General features: G+C 44.1%; 1 protein-coding gene across 1 annotated transcript in view; it reads right to left on the bottom strand.

Annotated features, from left to right (window-relative positions):
• LOC147665646 (ectonucleoside triphosphate diphosphohydrolase 6-like) overlaps window positions 1–25843 on the bottom strand; it is a 169901-nt gene that overhangs the window by 86911 nt on the left and 57147 nt on the right. Inside the window, exons 6-7 of the mRNA XM_086949616.1 lie at window positions 7490–7591; window positions 4408–4548 (exon numbers count right to left, since the gene is read on the bottom strand). Coding sequence (XP_086805742.1) covers window positions 4408–4548; window positions 7490–7591 — 243 coding nt within the window. The remainder of the gene's footprint in view (window positions 1–4407; window positions 4549–7489; window positions 7592–25843) is intronic.

The raw sequence follows: 25843 nt of genomic DNA, 5'->3' as shown, positions 1-25843 counted from the left end.
CGTGATGCACACCTTTTTCACTCAATTTCTTCTTCCATGTATAGTCCGAATATTTATCTTGTGCGTGCTCACCGTTGACGTGCTAAGCCCACAACAGCACGTGTAGAATTCAACAACATCAAAACTTTGGAGCTTCTTTAGCCCCAACACCACTGGTGTTGGGGCTAAAGAAGCTCCAAAGTTTTGATGTCATCCATCAACTAAGCCATGTTGAGACAATAATTGGCGTAGTGCTCTAAATACTATCGGCTTGCGGCCAGTATATCTAGTAAATTAGGGATACCAAGTATCTAATTCACCATGTATATTAAAATCCCCAAGCAATAACAAGGGAGTGCCCCATAATGCAAGTTCAACATTCAATTAATCCAGAATCTCCACTTCATCAAAATTTGAGCCGTATACGGTACATACTGTGGTCACAACGTCTCCAATAATACATTCAGCTATTGCCAAACGACCAAAATTGTCTGCCCTTTCTTTACCTGTAGAAATTATCACTTGTCGCCCTAAAATTGCCACACCACTGTTCATAGTGGCCTGCCTAGCTGCAACTATTAATGTATAACCCAATTCGGTTAATATCTTGAGGTTTACCCAGGGGGCACGTGTTTCCTGAAGACATATAATATCAGGATGAATTAGCCGCAGTTCCTCTATCACCGGCTTCCACTTAAGCACATTATTCAACCCACATACATTGAATGAGCATATACGCAAGCTATTATTAGCCATTCCCCTCAATCAATCGCTGATCATCAATATATAGATAAAACAATAATATTATTCCTGAGACCCTGCAACATTTGTTATGAACTGTCATTTTACCCTTTTCACCCTTAAAATAACCACCCAACCCATTACCCCAAAAGTGCCCCCCTACACACCCATCCCACCCAGCTACCCCCGCCCCCCACAGGTGTCCCCCCCCAAAATCAAGGCAATAGGGCCTATTGCCCTTTTGATGGATATGAGAGACTCTCTAAATGCTCGGCCAGTCCCATTTCCAAACACTGTGTCAAATAGAAGGCACAAAAAAAACAATCTAAGTGCATAATATCAAATTAATACAGATCTACTTAATAGCCATAAAACCACCACGCAAATGCACTGAGCAATCAACCCAGAGAACAAAGGTATTCCTTAGCTGAGGCCTCAGAAATAAAGAAGCGATTCTGTCCATTGTGGACAGTCTTTAAAGTTGCTGTCTGTAGAAGAAAAACCTGTAGGCCCTTGGATTGGAACGGTGCATTTAGTTGACGAAGCTGCCATCGTTTCTCCACTGTAGAGTGGCAGTAGTCTGGACGAACAAAAAATTGAATCCCTTTACCGGATCTCTTTTTCTCTGGTCGAGCAAGGTCATACAGTGTCGGTCTTGCCAAAAAATTGTTCAGTGAAATCAATATAGCACGTGGATGTTGTACACCTTGCCCACTCCTAGCTGGTCGTTGACGAAATGAAAATCTGTGTGCTCGTTGAATTTCCAGAGCCCAGTTCCACTCTTTCACCTCAGGGAATGCCTCCACAAAAAGATCAATCACAAATTTACGAATATCTTGCCCCTCTAAGCCTTCTGGGACTCCAAGGATGCGTAAATTATTACGGCGTAGTCGATTTTCCATATTGGCTAGTTTGTCGTGCACATCTACCTCATGAGCCTTTATATCGGCAACTTCTACCTTTTGGGTTGCCATTTGGTCTTCCAGTACAGAAATACAGCCTTCGGCCTCTATCATTCTGTCGGTAAAGTCGTTGCAGGTCTTAGCCAAGCGACGGACCGTATTCTGCAACTTCCTGTACGCCGTGTGGGTTTTTAAAGGTTCTGCACGAGCCTCCAGCCGATGCTCTGAAATAGACCTATAGATTTCCTCAAGTGAGACATGGCTGAATGTCTCCACACCCGAGATCCCGTTAGCCTGGTCAGATAAATCTAATCGCTCCACAAGTTGTTCGCCACCTAAGGAGCCCCAATCCGATAATTCTGTAGCCGAAGTCGCATCCCTTACAACATCCCTCTTCCGAACAGTGTCTATATTATCTGCTACAGTGCCAGGGCTTTTTACACTTTGATCGGTATCTTGCATAGTAGGAGTAGTGTCTCCTGGTACTTTGTCATAGTTTTGAAGGTCATCCTCCAATTCGTCATCAAGATCAGTCCCATCTGACTGCTCGGAAAGGGAATAAAATTCACTATCTTTACTGCTGGCAGGGTCAATTACATCTTCACTACTGGCGGGATTAACCACACCAGCCGCATTGACAAAACTAAGTGCATCCCCTTCCATAGCTTATGGTGTCTGCGAACATTGTAGTTGAACAGGGGAGCCATCGAATACTTCAACCCCAGTGTTGTCTTCATCAATACCATTAAATTCAGCAGATCTAATCACTGGGGTCGCAACCTTTTTCCCCGTAACAGGCTGGAACATTTGCAGAATCTTAGGGGTGGCCAGCTTATCAATCTCAGAGTCTTTACTACTTGGCTCTCTATTACTTAAAAGTTCCAAATCTATGCTACTCATATGACACATTAGCATGACAAAAATACTTATGGAATGCAATAAAAAGGACCGATTTGAAAAAGGTCATGTACATTAAATGCCAGCCTTTCCCAATTAAAAGATACAGGGGAAAATGGGTAAAGTCACAAGGCAGTACAACTGTGCCTTTATCAGGAAACAATACTCCAACTCCCGAGTTGTCGTCCAGATGTTGTCTCAGAGAGACACTATATTAAAACCCATATTTTTTATGGAGGGTAAACGAACATGTAAGCATGCTCTGAAGTATTGTCCGAACAGAGATGTCTCCGAGTTGTCCCGTTTAGCAAAGTTTTTAAAGCTCATATTTGTAAGATTAACTGCCGAAGTGTTGTAGGTTTTATTATTTCTGTACAAAAAAGGCCTGTGGCCATAATTGTTGCACTAAACTTGAACCTGGGAAGACTAATAATCCAAATATGAAGTATAAAGCAGAGAAGTGCCTGTATACACATTTTTAATCAACAGCTCTGAGGAACTATCTATGCATGATCACAAACAAAACACTTGGGTCTAAAAGGTGTCTGTTAAGATTATGCCAGCACTGCATCCCTCAAGACAGAATGCAAGCTTATTACTAGATAAACTAGCAGTACCAAAATGGCAATGCATGCTGTGCGTCAACTCTCTCTTCCCTAAGTGATTCTCGACCGTTGCTGTTATAGAAGTGGTTGGGGAATTTGTAAGCGTCTGAGCAAGTGCTGATCAAAGGCAGAAGTAACCACCATCACTAGGCAGCTGGAACTACTGTTTTGTGTCGCATATCTTAATATGGAGTGTGGAAGGAGCAAGCATTCTAGCATTAGAACGTCTTTGCCACTTGCAGATTTTATGCCAGTGGCGCTTTTACAATGGACAAGTGCATGGGCCTAACATCATGTAAAAGGTTTGTTATGCAGCAAATAAGAGGCAATATGCAATTTCCATCTCATTACAACTACGTGTCTGTACCACCATTTGTACAACTAAAGGCCCTATATCCTTTCAACTAAAGATGGCCTTTGGTGCTCTATGACATGGTACATCACATCTCACTTGGACACTGTGGACATGGATAAGATTCACAGTATCCAAGTGCTCTTTTTTTATGAAAACCTTGAGAAAAACTGCACCACTGCTATCCTTTTTTGCAAGGAAATAACTGTGACCTCCGTAATAAAACACAAGACTTGATTATGCCAATTCTATCTATGCGGGCCTTCCTCACTCAGCCCAGTGTTCACTTCAAATTATTAAAAATAAGGCAGGCCAGCTGATTTTTCTTCTACCCTGGCATAACCACACCACACTCTTATTAAGAGAGCTTCACTGACTTCCAATAAAGAAGCAAATCCACTTTGAAGTCTGCTGTATCATGTTTAAAAGTCTGTATAAAAGTGGTCCACCTTTTCTGAGTGTCAAGAGAATCAAGAGGTACATACCCTTCTGCAACTTGAGACCTGGAGAGGCAAATCACCTTGTTGTCCCTACATTTCCCAAACACAAGTCTGGTGGTCGTACCGTTTCAATTGTGGCCCCATCTACCTGGAATGACCTACCAGACAAAGTTTGTCTGGACCAGGGCCTCAGAACCTTTAGCAGACTGCTGAAAACTTGGTTATACAAACAGGCTTACAATACAACAGCAAGTAATATCTGGTTATGTTCTCAATCGACCTTGGATTTGCAAGCACCAAGAAACCTGGGTGAACATGTAGTCTAAGAATAGTAGTAACATCTCCTGGGACTCCAGGAAATTGTCTTATCTGCTGTTAAATAACCAAGCACAAAGTCGGGAAGAGTCATCAGCAGAGACCAACTTCTCAAAACAATATATTACTAAAAATACACAATCTTGCAACATGGTACAAAGAAAACACACTTTTACCTATTAAATCAGCCTCTGCGGCCAAGTCATAATAGTATGAAAATGCATAAAACTCCAAGTCCATTATTTCTTTTGCTTTATGCACTTTGTTATAAAGCATTTTCTCCACTTTGTTGAAACATGATTCGAACAGTGGTTCACCTGTGTAAAGGAGAAAAAAAACAATTAAAAAAAACACGAACACCTGATGAAGAGCAATAAAATAGCTATTAAAAATCAAAACTGGTGCAGCAATCCTTAATATTGGCTGTAATTAGACTTTCTCAGATTACCACAGTACACACAACCTAAGATCCAGCAGTAAAACCGGATGTCCAGGTCATAGTAGAAAATATAAAAACACAAAATACAAAGGGAGGACTGCTTGCAATATGTAGCACCACTGCAAATGACTTAGGGCAGCATTCAAACCCATCATTCTTTTGCCTACTATGCCATCTCAGTTTTGGCCCGCCCATATGCAAATTCGTCTTAACCCTGCTGTAATAGGAAAAGTCCAGCCCTAACTGCCAAATCAGGTTCTTCCTGACCCGGAACACAAGCAATCCACTGGCTGGTATCGCCCTGATTGGGCTCTTCAATTGGATGTAACATAGTTTCTGTGGCACAGTGAGTGCGAAATCCACGTCTGGGCATACCCTTGCCACTTATGGTGGTACATTAAACATAAAAAATGTGATATGAGAAATGCTTTCAATATGTCTAACCACTGGCAGTCACTCTGGATAGCATTACAACCCATCATTCTTTTGCTCACCGTGTCACCTCTGTTTTGACCGAACCATATGCAAATCAGTCCGACTCTACTCCAATAAGAACAGTCCAGTCTGAAATGCCAGCCCATCGTAGAAAATACCTTTCATTAAAGTTTCTTTAACTTTCTTAACTAATGTCATTCTTCCTTTCTACTTAGGATGACTGAAAAGAAATTAAATGTAGTCGTTTGAAACAGAATTTTCCAAGACTCTTCTTGATGACAGCATCTCCTGCGCTTTTACTAGACTATACTTATACAAAGAATACCACCAAAACCTTCAACCCACATTTCCATTCCGCACTCCTTTCCACAGTGTATGGGGAAGTTCACCCTAATGGCATAGTCAGGACCTGCAATGGGCCATAGTTCAGTCTCCCCCCACTGATCATTCCTGTACCCAGCCTCTGTGGCAAAGCCCCTACTCGGACACTACCTTCTTCGTACTTCTTACTGCAGCGTTGAGATGTAGGACTGAAATACTACAATAAAAAAATGCTGATGCTTCTTTTTTATATTAGGCTGTTATTTTGTATGAAATCACGTCTGAGCTCATTTTAAAAGGATCTTTTTAGCAAAACAAATATGTAGAGAATGGGTGAGTAGGCTATTACCTTCGTAGCAACACTGTTGCTCCTAGACCATTGTTTGCCAAACCTTGTGTTGCGACCCACCGGTAGGTCGTGAGACAATTTTTGGTGGATTGTGAAATTCCAAGCAACAGAAAAAAATGCCTTTACATTCTGTATTTATCTTGTCACATTTGTTGTTCTTCAAAGACAGACGTTAAATGTCAGGCTACGTCTTCTGACAAATTGATGCTTATTATCCTATTCTTATTTTTTACATGGGGACTGCTGTTTACAAACTCCTTTCACTTTGCAGTCAGTAATGGTATGTATACCGGCTATTAAAGGCCCTCTCTAGCGTTCGGCGAGGGCCTTTAACAAGGGAGAGGGACTTTAATAGCTGGTATAACCCATCTACGCAGGGCTATAAGGCTATTAGAATATTCTGCCACTAGAGAGTAGAATTTTCTAACAAATAAAACAAAGCCTTAAGGGAGCGCGAGGAGATTTGAATCCTCTCAGGCTCCCTGAAGCCTTTGTTCACAGCCAGAGTTGTGAACAAAGAAACATTGGAATGTTGGAGCTCCAGGCTTATACCAGCCATTATAAGCCAGGAGCACTCCATTGTTTTCAATGGAGCTCCCAACATTCCAATGTTCTAATATAGCCTTATAGCCCGCCATAGAGGGCTATACCGGCTATTAAAGGCCCTCTCCAGCGTTAAAGGCCCCGAGCCGAACGCTAATAAGTATTAGAACATTGGAATGTTGGGAGCTCCATTGAAAACAATGGAGTGCTCCGGGCTTATAATGGCTGGTATAAGCCTGGAGCTCCAACATTCCAATGTTTCTTTGTTCACAACTCTGGCTGTGAACAAAGGCTTCAGGGAGCCTGAGAGGATTCAAATCTCCTCGCGCTCCCTTAAGGCTTTGTTTTATTTGTTAGAAAATTCTACCCTCTAGTGGCAGAATATTCTAATAGCCTTATAGCCCTGCGTAGATGGGCTATACCAGCTATTAAAGTCCCTCTCCCTTGTTAAAGGCCCTCGCCGAACGCTGGAGAGGGCCTTTATTAGCCGGTATAGGCCGCTACGGTGGGCTATAAGGCTATATTATTTGACTGATGTATTTATTTTTAATATATTTTGTTTATTACAGTATGCCACTGATGATGGATCAATGACCCGAAATGCTTTGGTTTTCCGTGTGAAGATTCATGCAACCACAATATCCTTAAATGCGTATGATAATGGAATATTATGACAAAATGTATTTATGCACATGAATTCAAGGATAATTACAAACTCTTCATTAAAATGAAGTTTTGAAAGAAAAGTGGGAAAATAATTCTTTGAAAGAAAAGTGAGATAAGAATTTGTTTAAAATTGGCTAAACGAGACTGAGCTCTTGGGCGACATACATTACAGGGCGCCTTGGGACTAATACGCATGTTGGTGCTATCCGCTAGCTGAGGCCATTGAAACTGTCTTCATGGGACTGAGGAAACACCAAGACAGCACGGAAAGATTTATTTCGTTTAAAAATTGAGTAGTCGAGTGCCCATTCCAGACCATTAATTCGTTGCATTTTTTAGCTGATGCCAAATTCCTTCCCATTTAGAATTTAAAACGTATACCATAACATCAGAACATCATGCATTACAAACATACATGAGTTGCATTATACATTTAACAATCAAAACATGGAAAACCACCACTTAATCTCGTCTTTTATCCCACACATAAAAAAAAACATTCTACCTGCTTTTTGTCCTCTCAGTTTGTAGGTGATCTTGGCATGCTGCCACTCTATTTGGAATCCTGGTGACAAACACGGGGTCACTAATTCTTCACCTTCTTTTACTGTTGGGCACATTGAGTAAATTAAGTCAAAGGCAGAGTAGAGACGTTTTTGTCAAACATTACTCTTCCATTACTCTCTTATGCATTTCATACACACCAGATTGAAATTAGCAACTGGAATTAAGCAAGCCGGAAACATGAAGTAGCAATTCACAGCTAAATGATATATAGGTAAAAACTAAATGTAAACAATTCTAAACCGTTCCCAATGACCCTAGCTCCACAGCTCGCAGCCCCCAGACTTCAGCTACAACCGCCAAATATTTGAATATCCAATAGTGTGAATTTCCACTTTGCTCCAAAGTACCTAGATGTACGAGTCAAGTACAGCGAGTGAACCATAGAAGAAAACGTTTTGCGGTGGTTTAACTGGGGAAAGAGGCTTCTTAAAGTCAACGAAACTACCGTTGGTCTTTTTACACTTGTGGAAGAGTTCAGATCACAGTTGAAGGGTCAGCATTAAACTCACTATACCTTTACTATGCAGAGAAATTTCATATTTATAGCATCTTTATTCGATTCACAAAATCATCAAAGCAACAATAAATACAAAAACATTATTAATATAAAAGAAAAAGAAAAAGTATATTCAATTCATTCATCTTTATTTCAATTGCAATACAGTACAAAGGGTGTGATTTTACAGTTAGCAGCATATGCATGAAGAATGTAAGGTGCTGGGTAACCTCATATTGGTTGGAATTCAGTACATACAGTAGGATTTTCACACCTAGTAACTAATCAATTAATTCCATAGAATGCTAAGTGCAAAGCGCCGAGTGAACAACCATCAGTGGTACTTTAGCATTTGCATTCCGCTATAAAAGATAAAAGCTAGTTTTTGCAGTAAGCAACGATAAGATTAGTTCCATAAAGTGCAAAGTGCAAGATACAATTACATCAGAGAGACTGTACAATCACATAAATCGAATAATGAATTTCCACACTATGAGTTTTATGGTGTCATTAACTGTATACGTCAACATTTGAGTTTCATATGACTCCCTTAAAAACATATTTTTATAATTCATGGAGTTAAAAATTTAAAAGTTAAGCCCTAACTTCATGCAGAGAAATTGAAATCAGAATGATCAAAAATATAAATCCCAAAAGAAAAAAATGAAGTTATGAAAGCCAACAGAATGGACAAACAGGTAGACTTGGATTAAAGTGACAAGAAAAGGATAGGGAAAGGCAAGAGAAAATTAAGTAGAAGGAAAACAGTGAATCAAAAACAATTATTTAAAAAAAACTACAGATCATTTAAAAGCTGAAATGACTACCACATTCAATGTGATTAGTAAAGTGGTAAGGACTGCAGCTCAAGAGTTTCATCTAACTATTTATTATTCAGAAAGGGGGTGGGGGTACAACATACCTCGAACAACATATTTGCAAGGTGTGATATTTACAAGATGCGACACCTGCCTCAACTGAAATCCTTAAGAACATGACATTATAAAAGATGACCACTTTCCAATAGTCACAGACCTAAAACATGGAAGGTGGTGGTTTTAAGTGCAATTTTTTCCCCAGAAGATGTCTTGCTGATCCAGCATTCGCTTCAGGACGATTGGCTACAGGCTATGAGACGCCGACACCGTCTGACATTCAACGAGGAGCCCTGCGAGCAGGAGGAGGACCGCGAAGGAAAGTGGAGCAAGGGCTGCATGAAGGTGCGGTGAGCTCCCTGTGCCACCGGATCTTGAGCAGGGGGAAACAGAAAGAGGAATGGAGCGGAGCAGAGGAGTGGGTAGGTGCCCCCAAGCTGACCGTGCTCCTGACCTCGGTGGCGCAGAGGCAGCCAGAAACTGGTAGGCGCGGCTTGTCTCTCATGGTGGGGGTCTGCCCTCTGCACATTGCACTCAATCATTTGCCACCAGCCCATTGTTTGCCACTCAGACACCCTGTCCTGTTTTGACTGTTTTACTGCGTCCTGGTGTCAGCTTGCACGTTTCTTATTTGCTTCAATGTGCTGGCATTGCGGAGAGTTCCTATGCGGGGCTTTTTCTGAAGTCCCTGTATGGGGCAGACAGGGTTGTATTGGTAAGACGGGCACTCGGGCAATGCCCGAGGGGCCGCTATTCGCGATCCAGCTGTGGGCTGCTTTTTTGGGCAGCCTGGGGAGCCGATTTGGGCGGTGTCTGTAGGCGGTGTCTGTAGGGTAGGATTGGTAAGGCGCACTCTGGCAATGGCGAAGGGGCCGGTGTCTGAGTCCAGCTGTGTGTGGGCTGCCAATTACCATTTTATGAAAATTAATATCTCCAAAAGCAAAGTCCTGATGTTTTGTAAGAAGGGGCAAAACTAAAGAGGAATTGGTATCTGGGTAGTGATAAACTTGAAATAGTGGATTTATACCTCTATCTCGGAAAGAGAATATCCGGAACAGCGATCACATGAAATATGTGTGAACAGGACTCGGTCTCTTTGTCAGGCCAATGCCCTGCAAAGAGTCTATAAAATCTGTGGGAGACATCATTTTGGGCATGTCATATCAGTTTATGACTCCATAATCCCCTCCCATTTAAGCTACACTTGTGAGGTGTTGGGCTTGAGTTACTGGTACTCTCTAGAGGGATTTAAGAACAAATCTTTCGTCAGATTTATAATTTGAATACACTTGCAGCTTCCTATGCTTTGCGCCTGGAGTTCGGCTTATTATCCACTTATGCCTGCACCCTGGCTGTTGTTTTGATGACTGTACTTTACAGGCAGCCTTGAAGGTAGACATGTTTTACCCTTTGAAAGAACGGAGTTCATTTTTTAGGTCTTTTGAGTGGGCTAAAGAAACTTCTAGGATTAATCTGAATGTGGACTCCGTTTTGCCCCAGTCCACTCTGAAGTACTTATTAAAAGGTTCTATGTTTAAAGTAAGTGGAGCTAGAGAAATTGCCCTATGTTGGCCATAACTGCATAATCGGGTGGTGCAGGAGAGTACCCTGGGGAACAGACCCCAGCCCTATTTAATATGGAATATGCCTCCTGGGATCAGAAGGTTTATACTACTGTTGAGACTGGACCCGCTCCCGTTGCACATTATTAATGGCATTTGGGACAAAATCCTAAAAAAAGACAGAAGTTGTGAGCTGTGCCAGACTAGATGAATTCAGTTTCTCAACCACGTATAGTTTGTGTGTCCTGTGCTACAGAATGTTCATTGCCATTTTTTAAGTTGGCCTGCAAATGTGTATTGTCTCCCCCAAATGGAATGATCTCTAATAGGATTTATACATTTTTCAGATCGTTTTTGACCCTCCATTAGGGCCATGGGGCAGAACTATTAGGGTTTGGGTGTCATATTGGTGCGTGTGCGACAGGTAGTGTAATCTTTCACTAAAATGATTTAATTTCTGGATGTCTGATCCAACAAGTACTTAATCTTTTGGATTTTCATTGCATCTTTTTCAGGGCTGTGTTTCCTCATATGTGCTGCTATTTGCTAAGGTCGCAATTATAATTATGTATTACCACATTTTGCACTATGTACATCGCACTTTATAATGGTTAAAAAAGAAGTTATGTGTTGGACTTGGCCCTTTTCACTGAAATTTTTCGCTTTTTGCTTCCCCTAATTCAGGATGCCCCCCCCTTTATAATGTATTTGTATAGGCCCTGCGAGGTTGTAATGCCCTGTGTATTAGTAAAAGCAATGTTAGATGCAGGTGCTTGACTACCCTCAACATGGCTGCCACTGACCCCTGCTACTGCAGCGTGGTCTGATTAGGCGCACTCTAGTAGCCAGGAGCTGGCTGGAACCCTTAAACAATGTTGCCATACCAGCCTGCCAGCCTGCCCATAGCTAGAATGAGGGAAGCTCCTGGAACCTTCCAGAATAGGGGAGGCACCAACTGCCACTGCCAACTGCCAACTGACACTATATAAGGAAAAGGAGGGAAACTTTCTAGTCAGTTGGGACATCACTGACCTGGGGGACCCACGCAGGAGTTTAGGCAGGAGGGTTTAGTCAGGGGCTTATGCCACTGAGAGTGACAGGATTGAGGTGCTGCCTCTTAAGTTGAGTGAGGTACCCTAGACTAGCCCCCTGATCTGGCCAGCGTCAGGAAACTCAGGGACCAGCCAACTCACACCCCCCCCTGTGGAAGCAACAACATCACAAGGGCGCAAAGCCATCCAAGCGCCAAGAAGACTGATTATCTGACAAGAAGACTGTTGAGGATCAACCAGGTATTGGACCAACTGTCCTGCGCAAGCCCTGCCTGTTCCCCTCAGAAGCGCTAGAGACTGTGCCTGTGAAGCGCTTTGAAGTAACTGTGCCTGAAGCGCTTTGAAGTAACTGTGCCTGAAGCGCTTTGAAGTAACTGTGCCTGAGGCGCTTTGAAGTCACCGTGTCCGTGACGCGCTTTGAAGTAACTGTGCCTGAGGCGCTTTGAAGTCACCGTGTCCATGATGCGCTTTGAAGTAACTGTGCCTGAAGCGCTTTGAAGTAACTGTGCCTGAAGCGCTTTGAAGTAACTGTGCCTGAGGTGCTTTGAAGTCACCGTGTCCGTGATGCGCTTTGAAGTAACTGTGCCTGAAGCGCTTTGAAGTAACTGTGCCTGAAGCGCTTTGAAGTCACCGTGTCCGTGACGCGCTGTGAAGTAACTGCGCGTAGGAGCATAGGCCGCACCAAGCCTGAAGCCTTTACCAGCCCGGACCACGTGACGGGCGCACGTCGGGTCACCGGCCGCGCCCCCGAATTCACAGCCCAGAGTGGTCCGTGGAACTGTGCCCCAGTCCCTGAGCGAAGACACGGAGAAGAGTCCTGCGGCCTTGAGCCTCCGTTGCGAAGGAGGCCCCGAAGCTAAATACACCCCCCAATGTGCCCCCACAGTGTGTGCCTGCCTCGCGACTGGCGCTGGTGCTCCGCAGTTGTCCTCTGCACCGCGCCCGGTCGTCTGAGGCCTTTGAGAGCTACGCAAGGGCCGGGAAGGGCCGAAGATCCAGGTAACCCCCAGGGGAGGAGGGCGGAAGGCCGGAGAAGGCCCCGTGTTCGCCCCTCCCCCAGGGAACAGTGAGACTGGGCCCTGTTGCCCCCGAGGAGCCTAACGCTTCTGTAAGGCTCCTGAGTGACAGCTTATGCCTGCTTAGGCCTATGAACCCATTGAATTGGCCCTAGTTGCCTGTTCCGCCCTATTCAGGGGAGTTAAACGCATATTTATATGTTCATTTAAAATGCTAATTGAAACGCATATTTGCCTGCTTATTTGAGATGCTTTATTGAATCGCATAATCAAATGCTCTATTGAAATGCTATAGTGCACCATATTTACAAGCCTGAAATGAGACGGAGATTCACTTCACTGTACTGAATTTTCTTGCAGAGGTGGGCTTCCATAGTATTCTGAGGATCTGATCAAGGTCGCAAGCCGACCCAAATTTACAAGAAGAAAGGCTTGTCACAAATAAGTAAAGGTTGTGTTCTTTGGAGTTCCTTGTTGAACTGATAAGTACTTGCCGATATGTTGTATTACCCGTAAGGAAAAGCGTCCATGAGAGGTTCTGATGTGATATTTAAATGCATTACTATAGTCACTTCTTGTAGGATCCTCCAGGTTAATACAGTTACCCCGTTGCCTGTCAGAGAGTTTGATACGACAGACGGGGTCAGTTAGTGTTTTACTGCTAAATGATCTGGTTAGTAATCTAATGAAAATGTTCACCCATTAATAGGAAATGTAACCGGAACGTGAGTCATGAAATGTCTCAATGTAATGTTGATGAATTAATAATGCAACGCTCTATTTGAAAGCTTATATAAAAGATCTTGATTCTTTCAAATACACTTTCTGGTGTGGCCTGCATTATTGAGCCACTGTGTCTTACATTGGATGTGTGTGTTAAGTAGCTGCTTTACACACAAGCCACTGGCTGCCTTGCTGCTCGCGCCATGCTACCCCCTTGAGGGCTGGTAACCCCAGGTCTCACATTATGTCAGCTCCCACCCCCACCTTAACACAAGTAGAACCCACTTCGAGATGAAATCGACACAAACTCAAACATCAGGAACACGAAGAGGAATTGGTCATACTGTTACAGCTGCGAGCAGTCCTCATCTCCACACATTAATTAGCAGTCCGCCGAGGCGAGTCCATCTCACCCCTGTCCTCTCCTGACCAGTACTTTAGGCACGGAGTGTGCATAGGATCGGAACAAGACAGGCCAAGGGTGCAAAACAGGGGATCCAAGTCTCAAGCAGCAATACAGACAATGGCGGCCGCGGACCAAACTGGCGAAGAACAACGTCAGGAGCAGCAGGCAGCGTGGGTACAGTCCCGCCGACCAAAGGGGGGAGGTTTCCCCCACGGAGCAACCATGGGACCCCCTCCAAGCATTTCGAGTCAAAAAACCGCCGGGTACCCCAGCGAGACTGACCTGGACGGACCCCGGCGTGTGGCCCTCTCCCACGTCCACCTCGAGCAAAACCTCCTGGAGACTCGAGGCAACAGACATTTGAACTCTCAGATGAACGGCGGTCGCATTCCCTTCAACAGCCGGGAGAGACAAATCAGCACATTCCCTCGGTTGGGCCGCATACATGGGAGGCGGCCCAACAAGCCCGGCGGCAGATCCGCTATCCTGCACAGCTGCGGCAAAGGCCATGGTCGCGCGCCAGGAACACAGGGCGGCGAAGACATCGCCAATCGTGGGCTCACTCCCACACTCTTCAGCCAACATGCAGTTCGACAGGCCAGTTTCGCCGCCCCCAACAGGTCCAAGACCCAGGGCGTCGACCGCCATTTGTCGGCGCAATAAGGCCGCTACGTTCCTCGACCCCGATCCGGGCCGCCAAACAAGGCTCAGCGGAGTCTCGCCGGATCCCGCTAATGGCAATCTTGGTGCAGAAAAATGGGTCGCCAAGACAAAGGGGGTAGCCGGCGCCACCGTCTCATGGGCGCCGCCCGCCTATTCCGGGCGAAGGGCTTCAAGATGGCCGAACAGGAGAACAAAGGGGGGACAAGCCTCCTGTACGGTCAACCCCCGTCCGAGAGAGGCAGCGCCCCGCAGCTGGGCCCCCGGGTCACCAGACCGGGCCGGGTCAGTCGCCACCGGTCCAAACGCACAATGACCTCTTCAGCCGACTCCTCTCCTCCACCAGGGGTCGGCGTCGATACCCCGCTCCGGCCGACCTTCGCAGGCGAGTCCCCGGCCTGCACGCCACGGCGGCTCCGGAGCAAACAAGGGCACAGCTCAAGATCCGCGGCACCCAGGAGCTCCCGGGACAAACGGTGAGTGCAAGCAGCCTTTCATAGTCCCATATTCCGTCGAATGTGTCTCCTTGGGGCAGGATAAGGTACAGGATTAACGGTTCAGGCAGGAAGGTTGACGGAGCCGAGCTACAATGCGGCCATCACGGTCGCGAGCTTGGCTCCTCCCCCAGTCATCATTTTTACATGATGTGTGTAGTAGACCGGAAGTTTTATATTCTCTTTTAACTGCTGATTTTAATATGGATCATGCATCTTTGTTGTATTATGGTATGTGGACCTCCGTAGGAGTACTTATCATAATAAATAAGAATTGAACTGAGCTTCAGAACAGTGGTGGCAGTCAATAATGGCAAGTAAACATAAATCTGGGTTTCTCAGGTCCTACAGCCAGAGTTGTCATTTGCAAAGAAAAGACAACCAGCCAATGGTTCCGGCAAATGAAAACCTAAACGTCCTCTATTCATGATTGGGTCGGTATTCCAGATAAGATTTAGAGGTATGAGTATTTTATTTCACTTTTTTTTAGAAATAAAGTGTGTCCTCTCCTTCACAATGGAGTAACAATTGTCTCAAAAGAAGGCAGGCGCATACAAGCCGATTAAAACTACTAGTAAACAATGCAAACACTTGTTATGGGAGGGCTTGCTTTATGCCTGGAAAACAGACCGAAGAAAACACATCACATTTTAACAGATAATAAACGACTCATAGCAGTGGAGTCTTCAAGGATGATTGTGAACTCACAGTGCATTGGGAATTGACAGGGTTCTTCAGGGTATATTACCACTATAGCAGTAAATCACATGACAATATTCTTCCATTTCATTGAGCTAATCACTACATTGCATGGTAGATCTAGGTGAGTAAATGTGTAAGTTAGAATCCAAATTATATATCTTTACATTGATGATGCATTGAAGGTCAGTATACTAACTCTCAATATAGTGTCACACAACCATTATTTAGTGCTGGGAGCCACATGCGAAGTATCTATGAATTGGATGTGATCTGTGAACTACTACATAGATACACCACTAAAAGCAATCTACAGGGCGGTTCAGCATCTTTCACTGTTGCTCAAGATGTCCACTACTGAATTTGGCAAGACGCTGGTAATCATTAGAAGAACATGTTAGGGATGCTTTGACAGATATGACTTTTATTTTATTCAACCGGTCCAGTTTGTGAGCAGCACTGGCCTCTGTTATCCAAGCAACAATGTTGGCCAGCACCATGCTTGAAAGGAGGGTGACTGGAAAGCAAAAGCACAGCATGCACCAGGAGCTTGTTTGAAATTTAAGAACCACAACATTGCCTTCAATAATCCTGCAAATTAGTCTCGGCTGAACAACAACAAACACTGATACTCAGAAGCTAAGGTTCAGAAGCAGAGAGAAAAAGGACTGTGACATGCCATGCCTGGAGAACATAGAGGTCCATCAATTCTTTGACTCCAAGGTTGTCCAGGATATTAACCGAAGCAAGTGAGCAAATATGTATATGAATTTTGGAATTACCTGGCCAAACAATGAAATCTCCCAAAATGAAGGAGCATTTCAAGGTATACCACATATTCTGAGCTAGAAGAATAACTACTAGGAAATTATTTCAATAATGGTAAGCTCGCAAAGCTTCTAGCAGTTCTGCCGTCGCACACCACAGTATGATTTTCCAGAAGGATGTTGTAATCAGTGAATAAGATGCCAAGAAGTGGGTACATTTCAGGGGACTGGTCATTCAAGCTCCAGTAAGGGCAAGAAGCTGGGACAAAATCTTCACTAAACATAAGGAAGCTTGAAACATCCTTGACAACTGATCTGACACCAGGCAGGGCTCTAAAAGTGGATAAGATAAAGGTGCAAGTGAAAACCAGGCAAGAGAGCAGAGAAAGTACGTTAGGCAGAGGCACGGAGATTCAAGGAGGGCTCAGGGGAGAGGTGTTCACTGAATACATAAACAATCAGGACATGAAGGGCCATCCATGTGAACCCCAAACTAGTTATGGAGGCCCTTGTTTCTCAAACATACAGCTATCAGGCAAGCTTAACCCCTTCCTTGCAGCCGTCGGCCATTGGCCGACGGCAGCACTACCTCCCCAGTGCTGCCGTCGGCCAATGGCCGACGCAGCCCCGCCCGTTTTGCGGAAGTGCCGCACTGCGGGAAAATCAGGGCCGTGGTAAAGGGGTTAAATGTCGTATAAAAAATGTAAGGCAAACCCTCACCCACCAACCTACGTGGAATTATTCTTTTTGGGCTGCATCATTCATAAGAAATTGTTGTAGGGACAAATGGGGTCTCTGTATTCAGTGAGTACGTTTTTGGTGTGTGCAGGATTCCAAGCAAAAAGTACAAACATCCCTGTAAGTTTGCCAACGAATTTGTATTCAAGGAAGGCTAAAATGATGATTAGACAATGAAATTAGATGCGAAGGCTGAATAGAACTCCAGCATCCCTTTTGTCAACCGATTTCAGCTTCTTAGTGCCCTTTTACCGACTGTGTGACTACAAGGCTTGCTCCCAGTCTAGACTATTTACTTGGCAAATACAAGTGAATGCTACAGCAATCCATTAGTGTTTTTAAGAGGGAGAGCTGCATGCGTTGTGTATGAGTGACGGTACAAATACTATAGGGGTCCAGGATCCAGGGCCACTGAAAGGCTGAAACATGTCCAACAGGGAGATGCAGGAGCAATAACCATACCTGGCATCCCAATGGATGGTTGGAGGTTGGTCGTACCAGCATTCACTTTGGAGAACTGGCATTTTTTTTCCCTCAACAAACTTTGATCTTGAGCAGGAAAGAGAGAAAAAAACACACAAGAGAGAGAAGGAGGAAGAACATGGTGGAAAAACAATAAGAAAGAAAGCAAAGCAGGGATGAAACCGAACCTGGAAGTGTGGGATAAGGAGGCAGGGAGTGTCTGTTGGTGGATTAAAGAGGCATGGAATCAAGACTTCACAGCATTGCTATTCTGCACCCCAGTCCTTTTTTTTCTTTTACTTTTCATTTGATGTGGAGTATGAAACACATACAATGTTTTCAAAACAGAATACAAAATAAAAACAATACAGCTTAATTTCAGAGGACGCACTTCTTCATACCGGATCTTCATTATACATGTACAGATTGACTGCAGCACCTGGGACTTCCCCGTTCCTCCCCAATTTTCCGATCCAGTAGGCCTTCCCCTCCAATTTTTCATTAGGTCCCACAATGGGGACCAGTTCTTTCTGTATTTTGCTGGGCACTCCCTGCCCAGATAAACCCATTTCTCAATAGCTGCCAGAAATCCATCACTCTAGCAGTACACTCACACATCACTAGGCCAGATGGAGATCTTTTGTTTCGGGCTATTTCCCGTTTGGTAGTCATTAGGCCCAGTGCCACCAACTGCTGCCCTTTTTTACGAAAAACAATGGCCCTTGACACAAAAATAGAAGATTATAATAATTATAGGCCACAATGTGCGCTATAACAGCAAAAAAGTCCAGCCGGACTTGCAGATTTATTCAATAATTCAGTAACCAATTTAAAGAACAATAAAACAGTGGGACACAGTCCTGTATCCACAGCGCTTACATAAACTTGGAGACAATACAAACATATAGGATGTATCAGGCATGTAAACAAAAATGGAGCAAGAAAAGGAAACTACAATATGCTTGCTTCACATATGTGGGGAACAAAACAGATTATGCACATAATAGTGAACTAGTGTTAAGCCCACATATCATGTCGACAGCGTTTCGATCCCTTCAAGGATAGTGGATCATCATCAGGACTACCATTGTCTGCCTGATTAAAAGCCTGCAAAAACGTGGACAAGGGGAACATATAACAATGAATTAGACTTCTGTGTATCACTTGAATTATTTCTAGAGTTAGAACTCATACCATGCTCTTAAGGTGTTGCTAATTCATACCTGTGTGAGAAGTGTCACGCAAACTGTGCTAAGCATCCACGGCGCAATGTGGTCAAAACATGCGACATAACCAAGGTGTACAGTAATGATTGTAATTCAAGGTGTAGCTCACATGCCTTGGTGAGTAATACTATAATGGCATTGGGTGAAGGTGTAGCTCACATGCCTTGGTGAGTAATACTATAATGGCATTGGGTGAAGGTGTAGCTCACATGCCTTGGTGAGTAATACTATAATGGCATTGGGTGAAGGTGAACCAAGGAAGTGAAGGCGATGAAATAATTACATCAGGACGATGCTCCATTTTTGTTTACATGCCTGATACATCCTATATGTTTGTATTGTCTCCAAGTTTATGTAAGCGCTGTGGATACAGGACTGTGTCCCACTGTTTTATTGTTCTTTAAATTGGTTACTGAATTATTGAATAAATCTGCAAGTCCGGCTGGACTTTTTTGCTGTTATAGCGCACATTGTGGCCTATAATTATTATAATCTTCTATTTTTGTGTCAAGGGACATTGTTTTTCGTAAAATTGATACCCCAGGTCCTTGCCTACCTAGAGGGTTCCCATGTTCTTTATAGTAGTATGTTGCGCAATCGCTGGATTGCAAGGGATCTAATCCTATCTACTTCCTTTTAAAGTGGGCCCTTACTGTACCCCGTTGCTTCTTCACCCCAATTGTCAACCCTGTCTGTATCATGTCTGCACCTCCCCCTGTGTATTCACTGGAATATATTCAGAAAATCTGTGAAGGTCCCTCCTTGTTTTCTGACCCAACTGACAATAGTTCAACTACTACACCGTCTGCTCTCCCTGAGGAGCTAGAGAAACTAAAGAAAAAATATGTCCGTTTGGAACTAATGACCCTAATGCTTAGACAATACTTAAAAGCAGAAATCATTCCTATAGGGCTGATAGTAAGAAACGTCCCTGGCATTTTCACTGACAATCCAAAATACATTAAAGGATTTAGTCATATTGGAACAACTTGTTCCAGGCATTGGCTGGTTCTGGGTATAGAGATAGCCACAGAGACACTAAGTACTTTACTAGTTGAGATCGAAGACATTGAGAAAAAAATTAAGGACGATAGTCTAGTCCCTGATTCCAAGAAACTTTTGGACCAAATCCAGAAAACTGTTGATGAGTTTTATAGAATCGAGCAGAACAAAAAAACGAACAAAGTCACGAAAGACATCAAATCTTTTCACATTGAGTCAGCGTATCCATATCTTCAGAAAGATTTTTACCTGGACCGCGCATACTCCAACCCCCGCAACTTAAGACCCTGGAGTAGATTCAACCAACGCCAAACATTGGTAGGGTTCTCCGATTCCTCTGCTGACCTATCTGATAACTCAGACTCCAGTGACAACTCTGGTCCCTCGAACCGTAACCCCCCACAAAACAGGAATAATTTTTTAGACAGGGGCCAATCCAACACTCCTGCCAGGGGACGAGGCAAACGGGTCCCTCGCTGGCACAACCCTCCGGGCGAACGTCAGACGAGACAGAAATTTTACAAATGGTAGAGTCTACAATGTCTGACTCACAAGCTATTCCCATATTCAATCTGTCTAGACATAATCTCTCTTGTGTAGAAACCTCACTGCTCAGCAAAGGCCTTTCTTTTGTACCGACTATTCGTACTGATTTCTTAGAGCTCCAAACGGAACTTCTAAGATTTTATCGGAAGGTACGCTTAGATGCATTTTTCCAACTGAATCCCTCTCCCTTGGTTGTATCTAATACCCCATTCAGACCACCTTCCTCTTTCCTGCCCACTGCATCTATGGTGCCCCCAGAGGTAATTACCTTTGAGAAACTAGTCAACAATGACCTTAACACCTTGAAAACTAAAAAGAGATTCATTCCCTATAATTTACCTTTGGAAGAAAAGAAAGCCATCAACTCACTAAAAAACCTGGAAAACCTTGTCATCAAAAGCGCAGATAAGGGTGGAGGGATTGTCCTGCAAAACAGGGACGAATACACCGCTGAAATCCTAAGACAATTGGCCAATACTGACCACTATGTGAAACTTCCATCTAATCCCACTAAGGAGCTTCAAACTATTATTCTAAAAGTAACCACCGAAGCACTAGATTTTGGAATTATCAATCAGAAAGAGCACCAATTCCTCAATACTAAATCTCCACGCATGCCAGTACTGTACACTTTACCCAAAGTACATAAAAGCATTACAGCACCACCGGGCCGCCCAATTGTATCCGGCTGTGGTTCGATCCTTGAGCCTTTGGGGAAGTTTGTCAACTACTTCATCCAAGATTTTGTACCAGACACCCAATGTTATGTCAAAGATAGCATGGCCATGGTCAATTTCGTAGAGGAATTACCCTTCAGTGCAGGCAACCAGCTACTTTGTACAATGGACGTAGAGTCCTTGTACACAAATATTCCCCAGACTGCTGCCCTTTTGGTCATACGAGATATTTTAGACACCAGACCCAGACCACATCGCATGCCTACTGTTTTTATACTTCAACTACTGGAAATTTGTTTAACAAAAAATTTCTTTTCCTTTGACCAACAATATTTCCAACAGGTTAAGGGGACTTCCATGGGGGCGGTTTTTGCCCCCAACTTGGCTATACTATTCATGGATCAAATAGAGTCCAACTCCATTCTAACAGCTTCCAACCCCTTTTCATCAGATATCGTTATTTGGAAGCGTTATATTGATGATATTTTCCTAATCTGGAATAGTGATGCGGTTAACTTAAACCAGTTCATCCATTGGTTAAATAATAACTGCTGTGGGCTCACATTTACTAGCACCATTGAAACTGATTCCATCCCCTTTCTGGACCTTAATATATACCATCAGGATGGTCATCTCCACACTAAACTACACCGCAAACCCACGGAGAGGAATACACTGCTAGCCTACAACAGCAATCACCCTAGAGCCCTTAGAGATTCGCTACCCTACTCCCAGTTCCTCCGCATTAGAAGGAATTGCTATGCCAAGGAGGATTACTTCAGAGAAGCCGCTATTCTATCTACCAAACTCAAACAAAGAGGGTATCCTAACAGACTAGTAAGAACATCTGCCAAACGTGCCTGGTACTGTCCTAGGGAAGCACTTCTTTCTCCAAAAAATAAAGAATCAACCTCAAGACTGACCTGTGTTACTACTTTTTCTCCTTCATCCAATGAGCTCAAAAAAAGTATACTGAGGCATTGGCCCACTCTTAATGCAGGCACCTTGCAATTTGATCGGCCACTGTTTGCATATAAAAAGAGCTCTAACTTAAAAGATCATCTGGTTCGCGCTGCTCTTCCTAGCCCTCCACATCTAAGGACTATTGATTCTCTATGGACCCAAACTCCGCTGGTAGGACATGCAAAATGTGGCTCATGTAATGTCTGCGAATTTACTATTGAGGGTAAATCCTTTGTGTTTGATAAAGTCACCATTGAATGTAGAAGTTTCACGAACTGTAACAGTACTGATGTTATTTACCTAATCCAATGTCCTTGCAAACTTGTATATGTTGGCCAAACAAGGCAGAAAGTCAAGACAAGAATTGGTCAACATCACAGCAGGATTCGGTGTAAAACTCCCAATGCCCCCCTGGTGGACCACTTCTGTACTAAAGGACACTCAGACAATGAACTTAAATGGACTGTCCTGAAGAGTTTGAAACTGCCACCACGCGGAGGAGATATCGGACTTTTGCTCAACAAAGAGGAACTGAAAATGATTCTCCTTTTTGACAGTATCCATAATGGCCTGAACCGCACTGAGGATTGGACCTCACTTTTATGATCAATCACTCTCAGACAATTGAACAACCACAGTACTAGTGGCCAATGTTTCCCTGCTTCTATGATGGTACATTAATTGTCTGGTCAAATGCAAATTACAATGGTGGTTCCTTCGTCTCTCTATGAAACCATGTGTATGAGCATGAGAATGTGTATCATAACGCGCCTGCATGTTCGGGTCCTTCACTCAAGCACTAGGTTAATTTACCCTGCACCACCCCCTTTCTCAATTCACAATCACACCCGGTTGCTCCTTTTTACCACACCTATGTTTGCTAGCGGAAGCCTTGCCATGGGATAGCTCCATTCCACTGCTTAGCACTAGAGGTAATCCTTTACCCCTTCCAAGATGGCGGATTGTTTCGTCCATTATCCTCCTTCAACATGGCCGATACAACCATATCCGCCGAGCCCGCCCTCTTCCTGACGCTCCACGGTGCGATCGTGCACCGGGACGTCTCCTGTCGTTCCACCAAGGACGAAGGTAAGCCTTGCTCCGCCGCCCGCTCTACCTCACCTTAACTGTAGGTAGCCTAGGGGTCGCTATGGTTTTGTATTTCTCCCCCCCCCCTTTATGCAGGAACCTACTCAGCCCATCTAATAGCTGAACACACGGGTAAGACTCCTTTTTCCCCGCGCCGTACGGCACGCCCACGGCGGCGGCACTAACTGGTAACTCTCTCATCACCCTAGGTCCCCCATTCCCTTGGACCGGTTCCATATTCCTCAATTCCACACGCGTCGCTACCCTGGTCACCCTGAGACCCACGCCGCAACTTCTAAGAGATCTCGCCCCCAGCTGTAGCACTACCAGGATCCCCGCACAGCTGTCCCAATACCTTACCTCAGGTAAGCGCCACCCCGGACACAGTGTTTGTGTGCATTAGTAACCATTATGGTTACCGCAGCAGTCTGATGTCCCTTAATTACGCCCCTTAGACTATTTGCAACTACGGTGCCGAGTCTACTGCTTTATCCCCTCCAGGGCACTCGGTAAGCTTTTTCTTCAGGGTGTTTGGCCTTGGTTGGGTTGTATAATAACTCATCTGCTGACAATTGCAATTCTCACCTAGGTGTAAGCGCGTCGGCACACCACGGCTAGTTAGCTGTGACCCAGTCCCCCCCAGCCCTTCTGGACTTAGCGTGGCAGCTCTCCTCGTCCTGATGTAATTATTTCATCGCCTTCACTTCCTTGGTTCACCTTCACCCAATGCCATTATAGTATTACTCACCAAGGCATGTGAGCTACACCTTCACCCAATGCCATTATAGTATTACTCACCAAGGCATGTGAGCTACACCTTGAATTACAATCATTACTGTACACCTTGGTTATGTCGCATGTTTTGACCACATTGCGCCGTGGATGCTTGTCACAGTTTGCGTGACACTTCTCACACAGGTATGAATTAGCAACACCTTAAGAGCATGGTATGAGTTCTAACTCTAGAAATAATTCAAGTGATACACAGAAGTCTAATTCATTGTTATATGTTCCCCTTGTCCACGTTTTTGCAGGCTTTTAATCAGGCAGACAATGGTAGTCCTGATGATGATCCACTATCCTTGAATGGATCGAAACGCCGTCGACATGATATGTGGGCTTAACACTAGTTCACTATTATGTGCATAATCTGTTTTGTTCCCCACATGTGTGAAGCAAGCATATTGTAGAGTTTCCTTTTCTTGCTCCATTTTTGTTTACATGCCTGATACATCCTATATGTTTGTATTGTCTCCAAGTTTATGTAAGCGCTGTGGATACAGGACTGTGTCCCACTGTGTTATTGTTCTTTAAATTGGTTACTGAATTATTGAATAAATCTGCAAGTCTGGCTGGACTTTTTTGCTGTTATAGCGCACATTGCGGCCTATAATTATTATAATCTTCTATTTTTGTGTCAAGGGCCATTGTTTTTCGTAAAATTGATACCCCAGGTCCTTGCCTACCTAGAGGGTTCCCTTGTTCTTTATAGTACCAACTGCTGCCCAGCCTAGTTTTCATCCCAGCCAACTTTATTTCTACTATAGCTATTTGGGGGGCAAGACTGCCTGTACTTAACCATCTGGATAGGAGTGGACGCTCCCAGAACATGTGTTTAAAGGTGCCCTTGTGCAGGCAGCATCTTGTGCAGTATGGAGTGGGACTCCTTCCAATTTTATGCAGTTGTAGGTAAACCCGATGAAAATAGTTGAATTGAATGAGACAAAGTCTCAACGCTATCACCAGCTCCCTGGGCACTACTTTGGCTTCCACACAGTCTCCCTCCGTGCGTGACCGCAGATCTTCTCCATACCTTCCCCTAAGGGTTCCTAATGGGTCTGGCATGTTCACTATTAGTGTTCTATAGGTGAACGAAATTGCTTTTTTCCCTTGCCCTTCCATAGTTAAGAAGGCTAATCTCTAAGAAGATTTAGTCATGGCTGTTCAGATTTGCAGGTAGCAGAAAAGTTGTATTTCATGGAGCTCAAAGTCCTTTTGCATCCGATCAAAGGACTTAATATGACATGATTCCCATATGTTGCCTATCTTACAGATCCCAATGGCATCCCAACCCAAAAAAACACTCTGTTGGGCGACCTCTGGTAGCCATTATCCGTGCCAGAGGGATGCTTTCTCGTGACCCTCCCATGCCACTTAATGTCTTGCACTGCGCAATGCCAGCAATTAATCATATTACGGGACACCATCCAAAGGTCTCTGCATGTTTAGTACTGGAAAATTGTGATATTTTAACGTTGGGAGACCTACGAAGAAAACTTGCAGTTTGAAAGCTAACCAGTCGTTTATGGGTAACAGCTGAGAGGTCTGGTTAAAGAGTTTGATATCTGCTAGGCCTACCCCTCCGTCAAAGGGGGACTGTATACATTTTTCGAAGGCTACCCTAGGTTGTGCCTCAGACCAAATTAAATATGTGATAATGGCTTGTAATGAAGGAAACAAAAAAACAGGGAGGGTGTATGGCTTGTTCTGAAGTAGATACAACCATTGGGTATGGCAATCATTTTAAAAAGGGTCCCTCGTCCCATTATTGTAAGTTGGCTGGCTTTCTGATTTATGTTGAGCTGCAGCGGGGTCAAACAAGATATACATTCCCAGGTATTTAAAGTGGGAAGCAAGCTCCTAATATTGACCAGTTCGATAGTGGGTTGCTACCTGGGAAAATAACTGACTTCTTCCAATTTACCGTAAGGCCGGAGTCCTCTCTGTAGATTTTCAAAATGTGCATGACAAGGGGGAGAGTGCAGTCTGGAAGTCCCACTTAAAAGAGGGTATCATCAGTATATAATTCTATACTATCTTCGTGGTCCCTGTGTGCCCG

This window comes from Lissotriton vulgaris, unplaced genomic scaffold (genome assembly GCF_964263255.1).
Source record: "Lissotriton vulgaris unplaced genomic scaffold, aLisVul1.2 SCAFFOLD_4134, whole genome shotgun sequence".
Lineage (NCBI taxonomy): Eukaryota > Metazoa > Chordata > Amphibia > Caudata > Salamandridae > Lissotriton > Lissotriton vulgaris.
Note: the sequence above shows the minus strand (reverse complement) of the source record. Positions and strands in the feature narration are given on the sequence as shown.